Below are 24,060 nucleotides of genomic sequence, written 5' to 3'. Positions count from 1 at the left end.
TTCTAATATACCTCCGGGAGTTCCTTCGGGAATTTATGCGGGAATCCCTTAAGCACTTTCGATGAGATTTTTTTTGGGAATTTATCTGGGAACTTCTCAAGGAGATCCATTGAGAGTTCCTCCAGCGCTTCCTTCGGGAATTCCTGCAGGTTCTCCTTCAGGAATCTCTCAAGGAGTTTCTTTGAAAATTCATCCGAGAGTTTCTTGCCTTGAGTTGGTTTGCCTCGGCCATTATTTTTGGAATTCCTCCGGAAAAATCTCCAGAACATCCACCAGTGTGAATTCCTCAAAAATCTCCTTTTGGATTACATCCGGAATTACCTTCAGGAATTCCTTCGGGAATTTATGCGGGAGTTCCTCAAAGATGGGGTATTTCTCCGGGAATTCATCCAGTAACTCCCCAAGAAAATCTTTTGGTAATTCCTGTAGGAGCGGCTTCGGAATTTCTTCAGTAATTCCTTCAGGAGTTCCTTGGGATTCAAAGAGTTACAAAGATTTCTCCAAGATTTTCTTCGGCGATTCTTCCTGGAGTTCTTTCGGCAAAATCTCCAAAATATCCTCCAGCATGAATTCCTAAAAAGCTCTTTGAGCTCATAGAGGTGGTTATTAAAGCGGTAAATATCCCGAACATTGGAACGGCAAAGGCTGGAAAGGCTACCATTTGGAATGCGAGAACTTCAGAGTGAATGCCCTTCACGAAGTGCTATCCCAGATCTTTTCCCGTAGTCTATTACCTAAAGTAAATGAGTTTGTAGGAAGTTACCAACCCAACTAACATTTTCAGCGCTATAGGCTTCAATGAATTTCTTTCTTTTGTGTAACAATCGAATTGAAGCAGTCAACGCTGAATAAAAAAAAGCTAGTCCAATATAAACCATAAGTTAATACACGGCTGCAACACAGCTACCAAACTCAGTTTTCCGAAATCAATCACTTGTCACTGGGGCTGCCTTAACTGCACTCTATTCCAACTCCGGGAGATTTCCCGGAAGATGTACAAATCGAATAAGTATCCCAACCAATAAAGCAGCTGCTTCTATGCAGTACGTTTTGTTATGTTGCCAAATACACAAAACAGCAGCGCTACGTAGCTGTTTAAAGAACATTCTTTCAACTAGAAGCTGTAACGAAGAACCTGTTGGCGCAGCCACACAGCTTATTCAATGTAAACATTATTGCGTTTGGCGTTTCACAAGCTTTTGCAGCAAGGTGAAGTAGGGTAAGGTTTCTTGTGGCACAATTATAAAGTCTTGTCTGCAGTAAAACAAAACGGGCTATTTTGTAAGCTATTTATACATAGCAGTGTGGCAGCGAGGACATCATCGGGACCAGTGGATACGGAGATCGGGAGCTCGAATCCAAGTAGCGGCAAAAACTTCAATTAATCCATTTTTAAAGCGATACTTCCAGTTTCACATGTATTGTGTCGCGGTATCCATAACCTAATGATATTTAATCGATTAGTACACTGAAGTTTTTTTACGCAGTTTTTACGCGGTTTTTTACGCGGTCCGTCCTTAAAATCCGCGTTATTTCAAAAATACGTCGTAAAAAATCCAAAACACGCGTAAAATAGTCAGGACCACATCTACCATGACTTGACTTTTTTACGACGTTTTTTAAATAACGCGGTTTTTTTTACGCGGGACCACTACCGTCGTAAAAAAAAACTTCAGTGTATAACTATTATTTAACAACTGTGAAAAGGCTGAAAAAGCGCCTTCTCAAGATGTTATTCAGTTAGTGGTTACATAGGAGTCGAGAAAAATGCTATGACTTGGTGGCATAGAAGCTGCTCGCACAGCATATACATGTGGATTAAGTTCGCCAGATCCATTGGTATAGGGCTTGCATAGGAGCTTCCATCCATATGTACAACACAAGTAACTCAGCATCAAACCGTATTGAGGACGCTTTGTTGACGTTTACATTCACAATAAATGTTAGTTGGGAAGCTGGTTTCCTCGACGGCCGATCGACTACAGACTAGAACTTCACCGTATAACAAACGCTCCAGAAATGCCGTGAATACTTGGTCCCTGTTCACTGAATTGAAAGTGGCACGCGAAAGTATGAACCACGTAGATCTACATCATGAGCTAAAACTGCTTTCCTGAGAAGTTACCAGACTACTCAAAGCAATGCAACGAAGGGCGATGTATAAAACTGCTTCGCAAACGACATAACATAGCCATTATCGCTAGAACATTTGGAACGGTGGCAGAGCTGTACACCCATCTGAAACTGGTGGTGAATACATCAAAAACAAAGTACATGCTGGTTGGTAGGCGGAACCGAACACGACCGGATCCGTCTAGGTAGTAATGTCACGATAGACGGGGATACCTTCGAGTTGGTGGAGCAATTCGTCTACCTCGGATCCTTACTGGCGGCTGCCAACAATGTCAGTCGTGAAATCCGAAAGCGCATCATCAGCGGAAGTTGGGCCTGCTACGAAATCCAGAAGAAGCTGCGATCTAAAAAGATTCCCCTGGCACCAAATGCATCATGTGCAAAACGCTAATAAGACCGCTGGTCCTCTACGGACACGAGACATAGACAATGCTCAAGGAGGACCTTCAAGCACTTGGAGTTTTCGAGCAGCTCGTGCTAAGGACGATCTTCGGCGGTGTGCAGGCGAAGATTGAACCACGAGCTCGATGCACTCCACCGTAAACTCCCAGCATCCAGAAGGTGACCAAAGCCGGAAGGGTAAGATGAGCAGGGCATGTCGCAAGAATTCCGGACAACAATCCTACAAAGTTGGTTGTCGCTACTGATCCGGTTGGCACAAGAGCCTCAGCGTGGAACGCAGAGAGCACGATGAGCGGATCAAGTCGAGTGTGAATGAGAATGGAGAGCGGAAGTCGCTATTGTGGCGTACTTTTGTTCATTGTGTGTTATCCTAAATGTGATGTAATGCATGCATCCTGATTAATGAACGTAGGGTCTTGTAACATTTGGGCAGGTGTACCTATTTTGGGCACTTGCCGCTATAACTAAGTCAATTTCAAACCGATTGATTTGAAATTTTGTCCAGAACTAGGCACGTACAGTATCCAACTCTGTACAAAAATTCAAATCAATCGGTTTGAAATTGACTTGGTTATAGAGACAAGTGCCCAAAATAGGTACACCTGCCCAAATGGTACAATACCCTATGTTCTGAAGAGGTTTCCAACATACACATCATCTGTGATATCATATATTTAGATCTCTGGTTCAGAGACGAATATAGCGATGATTGCGTTTTTGACAAGCACACATGCTCGAGGCGTGATATGCAAGTTTGTCATTACAGCTTTAATAAAATTATCATATTTTTATCATGATGATTTATCTGAGTCAATCCATACTATGTTCTGTGAAACATGTAATCTGAAAAGCTAAATTTTCCCCTACGAGCAACAATTGTTACAACTTTTTCATTGAAGCATTTACCATGAACGTTTGTTGAGTTCATGGTTTTGCAATGCGAATCTGCTGAGAAGCGTCACCACCAACTACCACCACTCATCAGCATTGACGACAAATTAGCTCAGCTCATGCAAAATTGGACATAACGATGGGACGGACCGGCCGCTAATTTGCATTCGCTTCCATTGGATGTTTGCATCATTGGCATTGCAGCCATTATCGTGCTGTGGCGAACGTACGGCTTCATGAAGTGGGGTGGTTGCGGTGGGTGGTGTGCTGATCTAATTGACCTGAATTAATCCCTGGCAATTGATCGGCGGCATAAGCTGGTTTGATTGGGGTTCATTGTTGTGGAGAGGGTCATCCATTCAGTACGTCACATACAGAATATAAGAATTATATAGCTTTTCATTGGAAAGTCCGCACGGGAACTGCAGTTAACCAATAACAAGTAACCCAACTTCCTCGGGGAACAGTGACGTACTCGATGGATGGCACTGGTGTCATCGCCATCGATGCTGTGAATGAAATTTGCATAAAGTTTGTCTTGGGGACATGGTTGACCGAACACGTCGGATATTTGGCTAACGATGGTTTGTTTGTTTTACACTGACACAATTCATTAGGTATTGTGCCAGAGCAACAATTTCCTAAAATCAGTTCTTCGGTACTATGCTACAATTATATATTTTGATTATTTTTTCTGCATTTTAGTGCATTTACCGCTTTGCGACCCCTTGCAGTTACAGCGCTGTTTGCAGATCAGAAGGAATTTCTCAGCCTATCTTGATGCATGGAAAATTCCTTGCCTGAATCGCTCAAGAAACCGGTTTTTCTTCGATCGTAGTAAAGCCTGTATCCGCAATAATCGGGACACAGAAGTACAACTATTACTCTGCAATAGATACATTAAAATTGCTCAAATTTGGCCTCATAGCATCTTGAGATGTGTTCATTTCACCAGGGATGGGAACACTCACTTGCAAAGAGTTACACTCACTTGCTATTTTCTCAGCTCAGAAGCGTGCAATCAAAAAACGATGTATGGACGACTTTTGCCTTGTGGTTTTGTCTAAAACTTTGCCGAATAGATTAGGGGTCGCACACACATGCCGAAGTCGTCAGGGAGCTGCGAAGGCAACTCTCCACGAGGTGAATGTAAATTACACTCACCTCGTGGAGAGTCACTTTCACAGCTCTGTCACGACTTTGATATGCGTGCGTGACCCCTACTATATTTGGCAAACTTTTAGACAAAACCACAAGGCAAAAGTCGTCCATACATCGTTTTTTGATTGCACGCTTCTGAGCTGAGAAAATAGCAAGTGAGTGTAACTCTTTGCAAGTGAGTGTTCCCATCCTTGCTACAAAATTTCATGCGGATCGTTGCAGTACTTTTTATTGTAGCGATGAAAGAGTAGAATGTGCGCCATTGAATTTTGTACAGACCCTAGCTTTGCTTGCCAGTGCTGTAACTTTTGAATTTGGCGAAGAAAATGGCTGAAATTTTGAACACAAACCTCTCAATCTACATTTGTTGCATAGGCAAAATTTCAAAAAAAATCGATGTACTATCGACAATTTTATAGTCGAAACATGTATTGGGACTGAACGTGATTTTAGCCCCTTAGACAGCAATCAGTCAGCACCCTTTATTGTTTCGATTGTACTATTGAAAGTACTATATCAATAATCATCAAATTTTGCAGGCATAATATACACGTAATCAACTATCTTCTGTAAAAATTTCATGAAAATTGGCAGAGAAATTCAAAAGTTATGAATAGGCAAACATCACACATGAAAAACACGAAAAATTTTCACTAACACTCACCCCCATCAACACCAGTAACTTTCAAACCAATTGATCAAAGTTGATGAAATTTTGCAAGACAGTGACTCTATATAAGTATTATAACTGCTAACGAAATTTTATTATTATCATCACGGAACTTTGAACTGTAGCGTAAAAGAACCATCTATTATACGAATGAAAATTGGTCATGATTGTACAAAATGCTTAAAACCCCGTCTGTTTGTTTTTCATCCACAGTTAAAAGTAATGCATCGATTTTTATGAAATTTTGCACACATGATAAACATACACCAAAGAGTTCTCGGTCAATGATTTGGCCAATTTTACCGATTCATTACAGAGCTACAGCCGTACTTCTGTGTCCCGATTATTGCGGATACAGGCTTTACGCAGTAGCGAAGAAATGACAGTTCAAATGGCAGTCACCGAAGAAAGTTTCTGGTAGGAATTACTCAAGAAGTTTCTTGAGCGATTCCTTTCGAACTCGAAACTGCGCTAACCCTCGAGCAGTCGCGTCTATGACTATCTGCAGCGACGCCGCGCTCACGCTGTGAACCACAAGTGTGCGTTTTTCATGGTGCGTGTACTCAGTACACGACGCGACCGCTCCCGGGTTAATTATAGTGTGATTATAATAAAAAGACACTTCACCGTTTTCAACCAGAGGTTGCACAGACTGAACAATCACTAACATTAGGCAACGGACAACACGGAACACCCAGTGGACCAGTGAAGAATTTTTCGTTTGACGAAAAGTTTCCTCCGACTGGAGCGGGAATCGAACCCTCACTCCGTGGCACTCACAATACGCCTATACGACTGACGCCGCTAACCGCACGGCCACGAAGCCCACAATAAGTATGAAACGAGCTTACTATTTTATCATTGCATTCAGGTCACATTATTGGAACCCTTCTCGAAATAGATTATTTTCATAACCAAATATTATAACCAAGCAAGATTTGTGATCAACTCACATAAACTTAACCAGATGTTCTTCATTCGGTTAAAGTGCATTTCCAGTTTTCCATCTTCTCTCAAACCCACTGCCTAAACCAGTAAGTGGGTCATTCCTATCCATCAATTCCCTCCGCTCATCTTCCCCACAAACCCAATCTCAAGAAAATCTTACCTACTTAAAGCGCATAATAATAGACCCATCACTTCACTTCACAGCCAATCCCTCGTTCCCGACTCTTCAGATATTGGAAACCAACCGCGTACGAACCACACACTTCAATCAGCATGGAGCGTTGTGAACGTTTACAATTTGATACGCGTATAGAGACTGCACTCATCGCCGCCGTTAAGAAAACCAATCGCTTCCACACCACAAAGTAATCAAGACGCCGAAAACCACACAAACCCAATCTCCTGAACTAGTTCCTGATTATCTGATGGCAGGGCAGTCAGCTGCTCCGCGCAGCTTCGCCCGGTGGGTTCAGGTGTTAACAGCGTGGCGGCGCGCCATCAGTGCGCTGCACGCCGCTTGAAACCTAACCTCAATTAACGCAGCCTGATGGCTGCGATGCGATGGCCACACCACGACCGACCAAGTCTTCTTCTTGTCAAGGCTCCAAGTTCCGATTGTAGCACTATATGTACTATTGCACTTGTATCTACACAGCATGTACCTTCCTAATCGTTTGCCGCTGCAACAAAGGTGTGCAAAAATGTACCGCAAATTTCTCTTCTGCGAGGCTTAAAGCAATCAGTTCAATAACCGCAATACGACGACGCAGGTTCGATAGACTAGTTACCGTAGTATGCCGGTTTGCGTTCACAATGACTGTATGTAGTATAGATTTGATCAACGGGTCGGATGATTTTCTTAGCTTGGAAAAAATTAAAGTCCGGTATTTAGTGCCAAGACGGTTAGTTCCCACCGACTTTGGCTAAAACCAATCGACGTCAAATATGGAACGAGAAAATATCTAGTGAAGCGAAATGAATAAAATCGCAAACACCATAAGAGGCTGACGCTCCTTTTACCAAACAGCTGGAATGAGTCAACAAGATTTGTCCGGTCTATCACCATAGGAAGATCATACCACAATCTTCTTGTACCTATAAACGAAAAACTGCGGTTCAGCTATTTTATGGTGAGGTCACTGTCAACCACGCAACAATAATGACAATGTCGCAACCTGAACTTGTTGCGACATTTCACACAATGCGACATACAGCTGTGTTCATAAAAATAGTAGTAAAAGCCGTTTTCCATACAAAATGGCCAACTTTGACATACTGTAACTTTGTTCTCCTATAAGCTATTGAGCTGAAAATTTGACAGCGAACTTCAAATATGGTCAATTTTGCTCCAACAAAATTTGAGAATTTTCTAACAAAGTTCGATAAAGTAGATTAGAATAGATTTAGGTGCTGTATAAAGTGTAAGTGCAGCCACAGCGAACAGACGTCTATCTTAGCTTTCTGCCTTGTGTAAAATTTTGTTACGGTCATTTCAGAATATGTCGTTATGCTCTCGTTGCGTGGCGCAAGTAGTGTAGTAGTGTGTTTTAACGATGAATACTGCCATCGTGGGGCAGTCTCCGTTGGTGGCGTTAAGGTGCACTTAAATCCTTACCACACGATTTCGACGTATTTTTGTTCGAGCTTAAACGTCTGTTCTCTGTGGTGCAGCTGTCAATCGAAATCGCTCACGTAGTACCGTAGTGGACAATAGGACTCTAAATTAGGTTCAGGTTAAGGACTTTTCATGAATTTTCTGCAGGAGTTCCTCCCGAGATTGTTTTTTCAAAGTTTTTCCTGTAAAATCTTCAACAAATTTATGTGATTTTTTTTCAGAGATCCGTCCGGATTTTCTACAGCAGTTTCAGCTGGGATGTTTCTTGAAGGTTCTCGGGTTTTTTTTAATTTTCTCCGAGATTTCTCTTGGAGTTTCTCTTGGAACTTCTCTCAGAAGATTTCTTTCGATGTTGGCCCTGAGATGTCCCTCAGTGCTTTTCTGAATTTGCCCTGGACTTTCTCCTAAGATTTTTTTTCCTTAGTGTGTTCTGGGATTTCTACAGAAGCTATTGCTGATAATGCTTATTGAGTTTTTTCCCATGTGATCGTGTTTTGTGGGATTTCTTTCAGAGCCAAGCTGTTTCTCGTAGTTGTATCGGATTTCTTGCAGTGTTTTGCCTGAGATTATTTTTTTTACAGATTTCTGGATATGTACTCTTTTAGGGAATTCTTTAATAGGTACTCCCAAAGTCCTTGTATGGATTTTTCCACGGGCTTCCCTCAGAATGTCTCCTGGGATAACATACGAAATTCCTAACATGAAATTCCCGAAGAATTATTCTAAGAATTCCAGTGAAATCTTGCGAGAAACTTCGCAAAAGTCTTATTGAAGAAATCTCCACAAGAAATTCTGGAAAGAAAAACCTGAGAAAAAATGAGACATCTCGGGAAAAAAAGTTCTAAGAGTAATCCCGAGAGGACATATTAAGGGCATTCAAGGAGGAATTCTGAAAACCTCATGCAATCATGGAGCAACTACGGGCGAAATTCCGTGAGGAAATCCAAGAAAAAATCGAATCGAAAAACTTTGAATAGTTTTATATTGATCTTCAGAAGGAATCCAGGAAAAAACTCTGGAAGCCTATCGGAAAACCTCCGGAAGAAATATCGGTAGGTAATCCAACAGATATCTCCTGAAAAACTTCTGAGGGAACACAGGAAGGCACTCTGGTAGAAATCCCAGGAGCAACTCTCAGAAATCTTGCAAGATTTTTTTTTACCTTTGGGCGATATTTGTGTATACAGGGGGTGGCCAAAATGTTTGGGATAGGCACTCTACTCTTACAAAAAACTTCTACATGCTGTAACTTTTCGTAGAGTGCATTCAACAATCTCAAATTGACTGTTTGTCAACCTATTATATGTGCATCATTGGTGCAAATTTGAGCTCGATTGGTTAATCTTTCGCGAAGTTAGGACCGTTCTGGTAAAACACTATTTTTAAGACAACTAATTTTTGAACTGTCATACCTCGGAAACCAGAGAACCAAATCGAGTGTTTTTTTTCACGTTTATCAACAATATATTGATACTTGATACGACGTTATGAAATGTAATATTTTCTCACGACGAATAAAGTTTTACCGGTTTGACATTTCCACCCATATAAAGGAAAATAAGTCAAATTTACAACACCACACAAAAATTACTAAATGTGTTTTTTTTTTCTTTAATCCAAATGGGCTCTACAGGAGTAGAAATCTTTGAATATCGAAATTTACATTTTTTTTTTTGAGAAAAAAAACAAAAACTGTCAATCTATGATAACTCTTTTCAGCGTTCAAAAAGTACCTATGTTTTAATAACTTGTGAAGCATTAATATATTGTTGATAAACGTTCAAAATTTCATTAAATTCGGTTCACGGGTTTCCTGGATATGACAGTTCAAAAAGAAGTGGTCTAAAACATTCTGTATTACGAGAACGGTTCTAACTTCGCGAAAGATTAATCAAATTTGCACCAATGATGTACATATAAGAGGTGGGCAAACAATCAAAGTTTGAAAATTTTTGATGCACTCTGTGAAAAGTTACAGCATGTTGAACATTTTTTTGTGAGAGAAAAAATAAGTTGCTTATGCCAAACATTTTTGCCACCCCTGAAGTTTTTAAAAAGTACCTATATCATTTTTAGAAAATTTGAGTAATTGATAAATTTTGAGTTATGACTAGACATCCTGGAACAGTTTGGTAGCAAAATTGCTGAAGGAATTTTAAAAGAACTCCACTAGGAATTACTGTCGGAGAAATTTTCCTGGAAGGATTTGTTAAAACTATTCTGAGGTATCTTTTGAAGAAATTTCCAAAAGTATTCCTCGAAGAAATTCTAATATTTCCGAAGGAATTATTAGAAAAGAACCAAAAGAGCTGCCGGAGAAAATTCTAAAAGAGTTGCCAATATGAGATATCCTTAGAGGAATTGTCGGAGGAATTCCTAAAATAATAGACAGACAAATTTTTAAATTTATTGTCGAAGGGAATCCTTCTATGTCTATGAATAATTCCTAAAGGAATTTCCGTAGAAAATTCTGATGAAAAATAAATTCGGGAGATTCTTAAACAGATTACCGAAGAAATAACTAACTGATGTCTCCAGTTAGCCTAGTGGTTAAGAGGCTATGGATCGCCAATCCGGAGACGGTGGGTTCGATTCCCGTTCCGGTCGGGAAAATTTTCTCGACTTCCTCGGCATAGTGTATCATTGTCCTTGCCTCACAATGTACAAATTCATGCAATGGCAGGCAAAGAAAGCCCTTCAATTAATAACTGTGAAAGTGCTCAAAGAACACTAAGTTGAAGAGAGGCAGGTCAAGTTCCAGTGGGAATGTAGAGCCATAAAGAAGAAGAAGAAGAAGAAGAAGAAGAAGAAGAAGAAGAAAAAGAACTACAGAAATTGCTGGAGCAATCCATAATGAAAGTATCGAATGAGTTTCTCTTCCCAAACAGCCCCCCCCCTCCCCTTAATGCTTTTTAGAAGGAAAACTAAAATGCTTGTATTAGCTCTAACACTTGGCCGTACTCCCCGCCTCTCCCCAGAGCGTTACGCGATTTATGGACAGCAGCATGGGAATCCCTACAGCAATTTCTTTAGTAATGCTTCGGTGATTCTTTTAGAAAATGTCTTAGAAGCTCTTCCAAAATTTCCGGCAGTAATTGCATTACAAATCATTTCGGCAGTTTCAGAATGCAATCAAAACTTCTTATCTATTGCACAGGCATTTTTTTAAGAATTTCTTTGGCAATCTTTTCAGGATTTCTTAAATTTCTTAATTTATGTAACGGCCGGAAGAATAAAAAAAACAATTCCTAAATTCCTAGAAAATGTAAGAATTTGCAGAAATTGCAGGACGAATGCCAATAAGTTTCTCTTGGGATTGGAGAAAGGAATTTCCGAAAGTATTTTTAAATTATTTTACTGATTTATTTCTGGTGGGAAATTCAAAGATGTTTCTTAGTGTTGAAGATGTCGTCATTGACGTAATCATCACCATTGAACATTCGCAAGAAACTTTCTTGACAAACTTAAATGTTTGTAGTAAAAATGTATTTACTGTATTGCATGTGAAAAGTACAGTTAGCACATATTATTTGCAAATATTCCAATTTTGAACAAGAAAACTGTTTGCCTATTTTCAATAATGACGATTATGTCAATGACAACTTCTTCAACCTGTAACCGTTGGTCCCATATTGTTAGCTTGTGGCTTTACCACAATCAATATTTTCCTGTTCCGAATTTGTCCTTTTTTGAGTTCGTTCTTGAGTAAAGTCCGGTCCTGTTCCTGTCAAAAGAACTCATGCACTCATGCTGGCAGAAAGTCACCCACATACCCTGTTTAGTTTATTGGCAGCGGTTTGAATCATAAACTTTCATGCAAGACACAATGTCTGACGGTACGAAAAGTAACCCACAGAGGGTCATTCGACAATATTTCGGCAAACTTCGGCCCATTTCTCACTAAAATCGTTTTCTTGAGCTTGGCCTAAATCTGATTCTGCCTTTCTGTCCGTGACCTTTTAAGGAGTTAGAAGTGCGCGCCGTGTTCCCTAAATTAAAAAGTTTGTTGTATGTTGTATATTTTTGGTGTAAATTATGTAAATTTTTGGTATCATTCTAGGGTAAAACTTAAAACTAAAGGAAAATTGTTAAACCGAAAAACTTAAAATTAGATCACAAGTTATAGTACGGTTAGTTGAAAAAGAAGAAAAGTTGATGTATTGTGTGCTATTGTAATCTTTTGTTCTTTGTTATAGTGATTAAAACCCATTGTATTTACTAAAGCTATTAGGGAACAATTGTGTGAAAAACGATAGTTGAAACAAAAAGGTAATTGTGGATTTTGCGGTTAATTTTGTGGTATAATCGGGTAGGGAACCTACAATTCAAGCAACCTGTGCTAATTCAATTGGACAGGTCCGTCCAGCGGGCCTTTTTGTGTATTTCTCCTAGTGGCTGCCCGGGACGCCTCCTGAAAAGCCCATTTAACCCCAGAGCCCCCACGTGCGATATCCAAGGACTGAAGGATCGAGAAACGTCCTAAATCTCGATCGAGTATCACCGCTCGGACAGAAACTGCATGCCAGTCCTGGTATTCGTACGGGTTCAACATTAGAACGATCGGTTCTCTCCAACGCTGGTATCGAGAGCCCAACCGGTAACCTCCGGTGAGCACCAGAAAACCGCATTCGCCATTTCCGCCGCCACCGCCACCATTACCGCCATTCCGCCAGTTGCCACACCGTCATCCGCCAAAACCACCACCCGCCACCCTAAAACCGTTAAACCGCAAGTATTGTAAACTAGAATTAAGATAGTGACGTCACTTTAGGATTAGGCCAAAACCTGAATAATATAGGCATGATTTTGTATGTTGAACCAGTGGCTTAGTTTTTCCACAGTGATCCCTGATTTGTGTAATTTGCACCTTTTTGAATAGTTTTCGCCTTTCGTGCTCATAACGGAGTTTCAGGCCTCGCCTTAATTGGTCCGTTCTGAAGGGCAGATAGTGTGGCTTGTGAGCAATTAATCTGTGAGAAATCTGTGGTTTACCTTTCCAACGTAACATCGTTTCTTGTTCCTCCCCTTGGTCCCGTTCCATGAACATGATTGTGGTAGTGTGAGTGTGACCGACAATCAGCATAAGCGACCCTGCTCCAGCATAACTACCGTAGCAGGTAGTGATCCTGTACCTAGTAGCTAGCAGGCTTACAAACCTTAAGAAATTTCCGTGAAAATTTCTAGAAGAAATGTTCGAGGGATATCTATAGAAACTGTTGGAGAAATTCCTATGAAAGTTCTATATAAATTGGTTGGCGAGTTCCGGAGTATTTTCTAAGAAAATACTAAATCGATACCTAGAAGAATTACCGGAATTCCTAAAGAATTGATCTCTAATTTGTTTTGAATAGTCCAAAACAAATTCCTTAAGAAATTGGCAAACGATATGCCACCGACACTTCTAAAGATATTGTCTTAGAAATTCCTAAAACAACAGTCGAAAAAGTTTCTGAAGAGATTTCTGTAAAACCACTTGAAAAGTTGCAGGTGTAATTCCTACAGAAAATTTCCAAGGAATTCCAAGAACTTTCAAAGAAGAAATTGTCGGAGGATCGTCCGAAAAAAAATGCAGGAGGAGTTCCTTCAAACAAAATGCCGATGGCATATCTGAAGAAATTTCTAGAGTAATTCCTATAGCAAATTTAAAAATAAATATTAAACGTATTTTCGGAGGACTTCCCAAAGGATTTCCTGGGGTATTTTTAAATTAATGAGGAATTCATGAAGACATTTTTCAATAAACTTCTGCAGAACTTTTGGAGCCAACCGTTGTTTTCTGCGTGCAAAAAAAAACTTATTTTTGTCCATCTACGGTTCTCTGAAGTCAAGATATGATGTCGCTTAGGTCATCAAATTTTCCTAGGAATAGTTGTGATAGACCTTTTCCCTGACACATGATGGAATATAAGTTCATGAAGTCCACATAGATTCCACACAGGTAAAACATGTGATGACATTTCATCTACAGCTCAATGAACTCAAGGCCTGACTTTTGCCAGGCCATCCCGGGTACTGAGGAATCTAGTCGAGGAATTTACTCACTCCTATTCGATGTAGTGTTGGTTTCTGGAGCTAACCATTGTTTTCCGCGTGTTGTTGTTGTCCATCTATGGTTTCCTGAAGTCAAGGCATGACTTCGCTTAGGTCATCATATTTTCCTTGAAATAATTGTGCGAGACCTTTTCATTGACACATAATAGAATATGAGTTTATGTAGTGCACAGGGGTTCCACATAGGCAAAACATGTGATTACAGTTTATCTACAGCTCAACGAACTCAAGGCTTGACTTCAGCCAGGCCATCCCGGGTACTCAGGAATCTAGTAGAGGCTTTTATTTACTCCTGTTGGATGAAGTTTCTGGAGCTAATCGTTGTTTTCCGCATGCAAATACATCTAATTGTAGTACATCTACGGTTCTCTGTAGTCAAGGCATGACTTCAATCAGATCGTCCAAAATTCCTACAGTTCGTTGATATCACTGGAGCAAATAAGAGCGCTAAAAATAATTGAAAATAATCCTTGGTGATTATTTCGAGTGTTCATGTTTTGTAAGGACGGATTCGGACAATCCATCGAGATATTCAGGAAATATTCACAGTACAGTTTCCGATTACACAGCGTAACAAAAATTAGCTTTTGGTCTGTCTCAAGAGCAAACTTATGTGTCTCTGACAGATTTTGGGCCGCTGAATCCGAATCCGGGCTCAGATTTGCTCCAACACGTCACAATTTTGAGCTATACCTCAATTTATAGGGTAAAATATGCGATTTTGGACTTTTTTGACTGCAAGCCATTAAGCGTGGAAATATTTTTATAAGCAATCAAAAGGTTAAATGGTCAGTTAATATCTAAATTTCGTTTTACCAAATCGACTTTGATAGTTTTAAGCGATTTATGTTAGGTACGATATTTCTCATACAAGTCACCCTCCACAAGTTGCATGCAAGTTTTCATACTAACATAAAATGCCTAAATCTATCAAATTTGATTAGGTAAAACAAAATGTTTTGCATGAGTCGTTAATTTAGATGTTAATTGACCATTTAACCTTTTGATTGCTCAAAAAAAATATTCCCATGCTTAATATGGCTTGCAGTCGAAAAAGCCCAAAATCGCATATTTTACCCTATAAATTGAGGTATAGCTCAAAATTGTGACGTGTTGGAGCAAATCTAAGCCCGGATTCGGATTCAGCGGCCCAAAAACCTTCGGAGACACATAAGTTTGCTCTTGAGACAAAAAAATGTTGCGCTGTGTTACCTATGGGGTCAATAAGGGAATATTATCTCGTGTTTAATATCATTTGAAAACAACAAACGCAAATGTAGACTTGGATGGTTCAGAAATGTTGAATATCTCAAGATTTCAAAAGAAACCTATCGGAAAATATCAAATTCGAACCTGTAGCAACAGCAACTATCATTAGGCAACGGAATGTGCAAAGTCCCATTGAAATACTTCGCTAATAAGAAAGTTATAGGGGTGTAAATCGTCCTTGGCCTTTTTTGCCCGACTTGACCCAGTGACCCACCGGCCTTACTCCGTTCAGAAGTCCAAGGAAATGTTGATCTCGTATATTTCCATAACTATAGTGTTGTGCGAGTTTGTGTTCAAAATTTGGTTAAATTCTGTTGAGAAATGGGCTATTGGCGGTTTTTTGAACTTTTATTTTTCACCTGGGGTCAAAAGGGTTTAAGGGAATTTTAGTACGAATCACTCAAGGAATTTCCAGGAGTTTTTGAAGGAATTCCCTGAGAGCCCGTCAAACGAATTCACGCAAAAAAAAATCCAGAGGATTTCCCGGAGAAATTGTTGGATGAACCCCTGAAGCGTTTACGGGAGGAATTTCAAGACAAACTGACGAAGGAGTTCCTTAAGCAACTGTCGAACAATTTCAAAAAGATTCGCTGGGGAATTCCATTAAAAAAATGCTTCCGAAAGAATTTCTAGAGGAAGCCATAAAAAATGTTTTTTGAGGAACTGCCGGAGGAAATCGTTAGAAATGCCGGACCAATCTTCAAGCGGTTACGGAAGAATTTGAGAAAAAAAAACTCTTGATATTCCTAAATAAATTTCCTAAGTTTTTTTCAAAAATATTGCCGATGTATTCTTAAAAGAAACTTGTAGATAAATTGTTGGAGGATTTTTTTAAAGAAGATTGGCGGAGAAATACAACCAGCAATATTTCAATAAATAAATAAATTCCTGAGAATTTTCAGTTCAGCAGAAGTATTTCTTCCTTTGGGTGTACCATTCAATGGCATTCGAATAGTATTGCGCCCATTGACGCGAGTAGAAAATCTCCGTCTTGCACTCTATAACGGTTGTTATTGCTTCTAGAATTGCCAGTGATAATCGTATTACGAGGATTTGCAATAAGGCTTCCCCTCCTCGCCAGAATCACAACCACACAAGGTTATCGTCGTTGTCCTTTACAATCCATAATTTACATTCTAAGTGCGATAAGACCTGTCGTCGCCCCATTATCAACGCGTGTCTCCTCAGCTTCACACAGTAAGTCCCCGACTGATTCTGATTCTCTCTTTCTTTCTCCATTTTCACATTCACAGCAGATGACAATCGACTTCATCCATCCAAAGAATTCTCGCGGTACAGCAGAATCCAACCGCGACTGGTTCACGGTCGCCATAAGCGTTCACTAACGAACACCCGTGAAGAGGTAAGTTCCCTTTCGAATCTACTGTGTGAACTGCAATTGAACTTTTTCTCTGAATTTTCAGAACGGACGTCACACGTCGCACCTAACGATAATCTATAGGCTAAGTCAAGCAGATGTGATATTAGATTTACAACTTAACGAACAGCTGGTCCCGCGGGGCCACTTTCTCAGTTATCAACTGCCGAATGGGGCCGGTAAGGCCGTTGAGCGGTACAACCGTACCGACCAGGTGGAACTATGCCACTATAGGGTGAGGACACGCCTGTGCTATATTCCAAATGGCTGGATTGAGAGATTGAGAGATTTTTGCTTCCTTTTTAGGGTAAGATTCAGAACAACCCGGCGTCTAGCGTGGCCCTATCGACCTGCCGTGGAATCCGCGGGGTGGTCTTCGATGGCCACGAAACGTACTATATCGAAAGCGATGCACCGGTTGACAGGGATGCGAACAGTATAAACCTCGCAAATCATTACATTTATCGGTGAGTAGTAGGGATGTGAGGTGGGTCGAACTTGAGTATCTAATACGGTCGCCATATCATCCACTTCTTAGACATTCTGATCTACTGTCGCATGGGAAGTGCGGCTACGAGGGTGGCGCCAACCATACCCACGATCCGGAACTGCATCGAGAATCGGAGTTCCAGCGGCTGTCCAGGGTAAGTTGGATGAATGCCGTTCTCAGAATTACTAATGTCTTCTTCACCGTCTAACTTCAGCATAAACGTGCCACGCCCAGTAAATCATCCTCACCCATCCGGGGTCCCTACAACGCCAACAAACACTCCAGCTACGTCGAACTGGTCATCGTCATCGACAACAAGATGTTCAAGAGTATGAAGGAAAACTTCAAAGTGGTCCAGCAATACTGCAAGGATATCACCAACATTATCAACGCACTGTACGAACCGCTGAACATCTTCATCGGACTGGTGGGCGTGGTGATCTGGAACGAAGCCAACGAGATCGAGTTGTCCAGCGATGGAGAGATCACGTTGAAGAACTTCTTGCACTATCGGAAGAAAGTGCTGTTCAAAGATCACCCGAATGATAATGCGCAGTTGTTCACGAAGGAGCACTTCGAGGGAGGCGTTGTGGGGAAGGCACTGAAAGGGCCGATCTGTACGTACGAGTTCAGTGGAGGTGTGGAGATGTACCACAGCGAGGTGATCGGGGTTCAGGCCACCACGGTAGCGCACGAGATGGGTCATAACTTCGGCATGGAGCACGATACGCCGGATTGCCAGTGCGAAGACGAGAGGTGCATTATGTCCGCGTCGAGTTCATCGATCGCGCCGAAGCATTGGAGCAGTTGCAGCATCGATCAGCTGAACTTGGCCTTCCATCACGGGATGAACTACTGTTTGAAGAACAAGCCTACGCAGCTGTTCGACTCGCCGGTTTGCGGGAATGGATTCGTAGAACCAGGCGAGCAGTGCGACTGCGGACTGCCGGATCATTGCGAGAACTCGTGCTGCAATCCGAGGACTTGTATGTTGCATTCGAATGCCTCCTGTGCAACTGGGGAGTGCTGCGACCTGGAGACCTGCAAGCCTAAACCTGGAGGAACGGTTTGTCGAGAAGCCGAGGGAGAGTGCGACTTGCCGGAGTATTGCTCCGGAGAGTCGGAATATTGCCCAAACGATGTCTTCAAGAGGGATACGGAGGTGTGCGACGACGGAAAGGCGTTCTGCTACAAGGGATCGTGCAGATCGCAGAACGATCAGTGCCGATTGCTGTGGGGCCCAACAGGGAAGTCGTCGGATCAGTGCTACAAGAAAAATGAGGAAGGGACCAGACATGGAAACTGCGGATACAATCGAGTGAAGAACGAGTACGTGAAGTGCGATGAAGGCGACGTGCACTGCGGAATGCTTCACTGCCGGCATTTGAACGAACGACTGGAATTCGGAATGGAGTCGGTGGCCATCCTGTCGCACAGCTTCATGACCTACAACGGAAGCGTGATTCCATGCCGCTCGGCAATCGTGGATTTGGGACTGCAGAAGGTCGACCCCGGTCTGGCACCGGATGGAGCGAAATGCGGCGAAGGAAAGATGTGTTTGAACCAAGTGTGTATGGCCGTGGAAAGTCTTCGAGCACAAGGCAGTGGCGTGGAATGTCCGGAGAACTGCAACGGCAATGGTATCTGTAACAGCGAAGGACACTGCCACTGCAACAAGGGTTTCGGACCACCTTTGTGCAATAGTCCCGGAAACGGAGGCTCGGAAGACAGCGGGCCGGCATCGGATCCAAATGGTGAGTATTTGGCAACACTGATTTTGACAAATCGCATACACTGAACGAAATTCACCCAGTGAATTCACGACATTTCTCAATCTTTTTTTTTCTATTTCAGCTGGCAGCGGCTTCACACGGTTCCTGTACATCTTCTTCTGCGGAGTGGTCCCGACCTGTGCCATCTTCGCCTTCGTGGTGTACTACTACCGGCAGGACCATGCCGGAAGCACCAAGAAGCACCGCAAGCCACCGTCCGTGTACGTACAACAAACCAAGCGTTCGCTTAGCAATGTGTTTCAGACGTGCCGAATCGCTAGCACTTCTTCTACTTCTCCTTCCGGTTCCACCGGAAATAATGCGCCTGGCGTTAAAACTTCTAACAAACCGCATGTCCAAATTAGTGGCTTGCAGTTGGTTTCCAGTACTAATCCCGAGTTACTAAACACTAGCACGGAGCTACATCTTTAGTTGTGCATTAAGATATATTGGTGTTTTGAGTCAGTTCGCTTCTTGTCATTGGAAATATGCCTAATATCTTAAGTTTAATCATTTACATGTATTTATGTATCCAGTACGCATGATTTTAATTTAGCATTTAAGCTAGTTTTATGTATGTGTTTGTGTTCGCTAATAATAACTTATCAACTTTGTGATTATGTCAACTGTGGTTGTTTTAAATGTATTGTTAATTCTAACCTTATTTTACAATCGAAAGTAAACTGATCATTTTGGTTCACTAATCTGACTTATTGTTGTTATGTCTCTAATCTGGTTTATCTGTATTGGTCGTTGTTTCATCATCTTGGTGTGTAGTTTTTAGTCGCATGATATCACACGTACACACACAAACATACGCATTTAACGCTGCTGGGTAGGTGTTGTTCTCTAGTCTAGAAGATGGGTATACGTGGTAACTCATTCAACGAATTTGACAGATGTTGGGAAAAGTGTTCCCAGTTTATTTTACTTTTTTAGTAGGTATTATTTGTCGTAAAATGAACTGCTACGTAAACCTTATTCTAATACATGTATACTTCCATGTAATATTCTATGTTTTAAACCTGGATAAAAACAAGAATTGTTACACGGAATTGACCGTTCAAAGTTTTTCTTTGAATACCTTTGAAAGACCTATGACAATTTGCTATAATGTTCCCCTTTGTTACAGGTCTACCAACAATATGAAAACAGATTCTTCACGAAGTACTGGATCTACACATACAACACCATCCTCTCCCAACTCTCCGGATGATATGAACTCAGCATTGCTGAGACCTTCGAATGATGTGGACTTCATCAGTAATAACAACATGTTCGGTAAATTCAAAGGCTTCACCCTGAAACCCCTTCCCGAGCCAGGAGCAACCCTTAAGTCCCCCAATGTAGCGTTTGTCCATCCGGTGTCAAAGTATAGCGAGGACACTAGCAGCACCGTTCCCAGTAGACCTGCTCCCCCTGCCCCGAAGTTTAAGCCAGCTGTCCCCGCACACACGGTCCAGATCGGTAACAGCACCTACAATAAACCGGCAGGAATCCACCAGATCAACGGATACAAGCTAGCCAATCACGAGCACCAAATGGAGGCCGCACCGGCTCTGCCTCCTCTCAATCCTGGTTCTACGGCACGCCCCATCATTTCCAGTCCCATTCTAGAATCGTCCACAAACACCTCCAGAGAAATCAACACCGGAACTGCCAAAATTCCTATCCGACCTGCTCCGGTTGTACCCCCGGTGCAGAGCAACCCGTCTGGGGGATCCGAAGAAAACATGGCCCCGGAGATCCTGATCAATCCAACCAGCAAAGACAAGAAACCCAAGGAAGGCAAACTGAACCGCATCACCTCGTACCTGAAGAAGGACGAAAAGCTTCCCAAGGCCGAACCCAAGAACATCAAGATCGCCGACAAGGAGAAGCTGAAAAACTTGGAGATATCCGCCCCGATTCCCATCGCTTCCGACCTGGCGAAAAGTATGCCCAAGTTGAACGAAACCGAATCGGTGCTGGGACCAGGCGTTGCTACCGTCCAACGAGCGAAGAGCATGCGAGATCCGGAAGCGAACGGCAAGCGAGTACCAGGAGATGGCCAGGCCGCTACCGAGTCTCCAAGAAAATTCTCGACGCTGAAGCGTCCACAGAGCATGGTCGGATCGCGTCCAACTATGCCTCCACCACGACCTCCAGTTCCTCCGGCACCCACGGTCACCGAAATCAAGCCAAATACTCACGGTTACCGGAAACCAGCATCGCTGAAGTCGGTTACGATCGTTGCTCCCCGAAATGACTACGACGACTGCCAGGACGTGGAAGACTCCATCACCACTGCAACCTCCAACGGATCTTCGTCTGTCCTCGGACATGACAACATCTATTCGGTCATCGACGAATCTCCGTCACCTCCGAGTATCATGTCACCGCAGGCCACGCTCTCTTCCGGAAGTTCTGACAGTATGGGCCTCCTGGGCGAGATCGTCAACGAGATTGAAAGCCGGGGAAGCGATTCTGTGTACATAGCTTCCACATTGAAGAGGGACGGAGGTGTCCGGAAGAACTCTCAGGCGCCCATGGCCGAGGAGGAAGATGACGAACCCACGTACGTCAACACTTCAGAGATTCAGGACGATGAAGAAGGGGCGGGAGCTCCCACGGACGACGACGAGCCGTACCCGGCAAATCTCAAGTCCAGCGTGAGTACCACGTCCAGCGGATATCTACGACCGTCGGCGATCAACGCCCCGATCGCACGGGTGGCGCCATCTAAGCCAGAAAGTGTTTCAACTAATTTAAGTAGCTTTAGAAATGGCGGCTCAAACGTCTTGAGCTCTCTTCAGTTTGAAGGCCCTGTGGAGTCCAGTAGGCCTCCAGCAGTGACAACGAAAAAGTCCACGACAACGGCAGCTCCCTACAAGCCTTATCATAGTTCCGTGACCAACAGCCGCCCGGGATCTGTCGTAGCGGCCACCAAGTCCAAGATCAACCAGGAAAAACTCTCCAACGGCGTCAGCACCTTCACGGCGCCGAAACTCAGCCGAAATCCGACACCCCCTAGCATCACCGCGACTACCAACGGCAGTCGAAAACCCCTGAACAACTCTTCGGTTCGAACGCGAAGCCCTTCTCCAAAGGGCCGAATTGCTAATGGTGGCGTCACGACTGCCAAGGCAACCGCCGTCACCCCAGCGCAGAAACCCAAAACAGCGGCAAAACCAGAGAGCGTCGTCAAGCCGAAGATCTCAACCGCCAACAGCAAGATCCTAACGGCGGCCGCCCGACCTGGTCCCGGAAAGTCCTCCAACGTGGCGTCGTTGCAGCAGAAGTTCGAAACGAAAAAGTAGGAGCGCCATCTCTACTTAGAATCCGTACTAGCAGAAAAAATAAACGCCAAACACGCCCAGAAAATTCCATTCAGAGACTAACTCACGCTTCGAGCGGAAACTGCCTCGGCGTGAATATCAATCGTTCATATTATGTTAATATGAAATTGTGAAAACGGTCCGCGAGGACCGCGTTCAGTTCCGATTCCGAACACAGTAAGAATAATAACAATCAAAATCACCGATGTGTGAATTAGGATAAACAATAGAAGAGTTCGCGCGCGCAATAGATCGTTTTCGGTTTTTACAAACGTTACAAGCAACCTTACACAAAGATTATTAGATATTTGATAAGCAAAATGTTGTCGCAGTGAACCTCCTACGGCTTGATCTCCTCGATCCGCGTTCCCTCCCCGATTTTTCCACAGTGTTCTATTGTTTCTTGCTGTGCTTTTGTCCCCTCCTGCGAGGTTATCGAATTGCGCTTGCCGGAGAAAGCAAAATATCCCGAGACAAGTCCGTCATAGTTTAGGGAATCTCACTTGTTTGTAAATAGTAACCAAAGAAGAAGAAAAATATGCTTGGAAGAAAAGGACGGATAGAGAACGTTGACCGGAGTATAGGAACGTTTGGGTGCGAAATTCGATTTGGAGTCCGTTATCAAAGGAAGATAAGAAAACGAATTTGGAAAGATCGAAAACTAATCAAAAGAAGAAAAAGAAGAAATAGATCACATCCCAAGCAACATTTTAGAATCCAATTAGATTTGGGGAGACCTTCAACGATTGTTCCAAGGATCTGTTCTAATCTATTAGACCTAAAAATGTTACTTGGGATGACTGCTTTTTACGATTGGACGGTAAACCAATTACTATTTGTGTAGGATTTGCAAATTAATCAATTGTGAAATGATGATAGAAGGAAGTCCCTAGAGGAAGAGAATGGTGCATCATTCAGCATACTATTTGTGTAAAGTGAAACTGCTTTTTATATAGGTGAACAAATGAACAATTGTCAACGAGAGAGGGAGAGAAAAGAAGAAGAAAAGAGAATATAACTCTAACGAAATAAAGTCTTTTATAATATTGAACTGGGCTTGGATATGTTTGTTACCTTCGAAATTGATCCTTGTGAACTAAGATTTTAGAAGACATATTATCGAAACAAGTGTAATACCTCACATACCGACACATCCGTACACCAATCTTATAAGTTATGAACAATACTCCCAAAAAATTCGACCAGGAAATATCTATTTAGTCTCCTCCGGGAATTCTCCAAGGCCTCGTCCCTTACTAACTAAGTTAATTTTGAAGATGTTTGTAAATAACATACAAACAATGATACACGGCTCCGTAAAGTATTAATCGCGATTGAGCCTCAAATAAACGAAGATTATAAACAAAAAGAATTCTCCAAGGATTTACCAGGGAGCCCTCCTAGCATTCCTCTGGAAATTCGTAAGAATTCCTCTAGGATTTTTTTTGAAGAGGAGTTCTCTAAGGAATTGCAGAAGATTTTTTGAGATTCCTAAGGGAAACTCTTGGACAACTCCTAGAGAAATTTTCATGTAATTCTTAGAGGACTTTTTGGGAAAATCCTGAAGGAAATCTTGGATAACCCATAGAGCAGTTTTTGGGCAATTCCTAAAAGGATTTCTTTGAAAACTTCTTAAAGAGTTCCTGGTGAGGAGAATTCCTTAACATGACGACTCCTGAAGGAATTTCATGTGTATTCTTGAAGGAAATCCTAGGAGAACTTATGCAGAATTTCCAGAGGAATTCTTGAAAAACTCATAGAAGTGTAGTTATAACAATCAGATCCATTTTTTTTATTAATCTTAGTGGAATTCTAGCAGATGCTCCAAAGAAAACCTTAAATAATTCCAAGAAGAATTCTTGAAGGAGTTTCAGAGAATCCCTTGTTAGAATTACAGAGGAATTATTGAAGAAATTGAAGAAATATTTTTTTTAAGAATTCCCAGGGAAATTATTTTAGGACT

The 24,060-nt window shown here is 42.1% G+C and overlaps 1 protein-coding gene across 1 annotated transcript; it reads left to right on the top strand.

Moving 5' to 3' along the window:
* The first annotated feature begins 11,646 nt into the window (after nt 1–11,646).
* LOC109423626 (disintegrin and metalloproteinase domain-containing protein 12) lies at nt 11,647–23,148 on the top strand. Its single transcript, XM_062861069.1, has 8 exons — nt 11,647–11,656; nt 16,394–16,503; nt 16,565–16,753; nt 16,825–16,985; nt 17,057–17,162; nt 17,223–18,762; nt 18,863–19,001; nt 19,913–23,148. The coding sequence occupies exons 1-8, from the start codon at nt 11,647–11,649 to the stop codon at nt 22,077–22,079; spliced, it is 4,422 nt and encodes a 1,473-aa protein (XP_062717053.1). The 3' UTR covers nt 22,080–23,148.
* Nucleotides 23,149–24,060: the final 912 nt, after the last annotated feature.

The sequence above is a fragment of the Aedes albopictus genome, chromosome 1 (assembly GCF_035046485.1).
Source record: "Aedes albopictus strain Foshan chromosome 1, AalbF5, whole genome shotgun sequence".
Taxonomy (NCBI): domain Eukaryota; kingdom Metazoa; phylum Arthropoda; class Insecta; order Diptera; family Culicidae; genus Aedes; species Aedes albopictus.
This window is presented reverse-complemented; position numbering and strand designations above follow the sequence as displayed.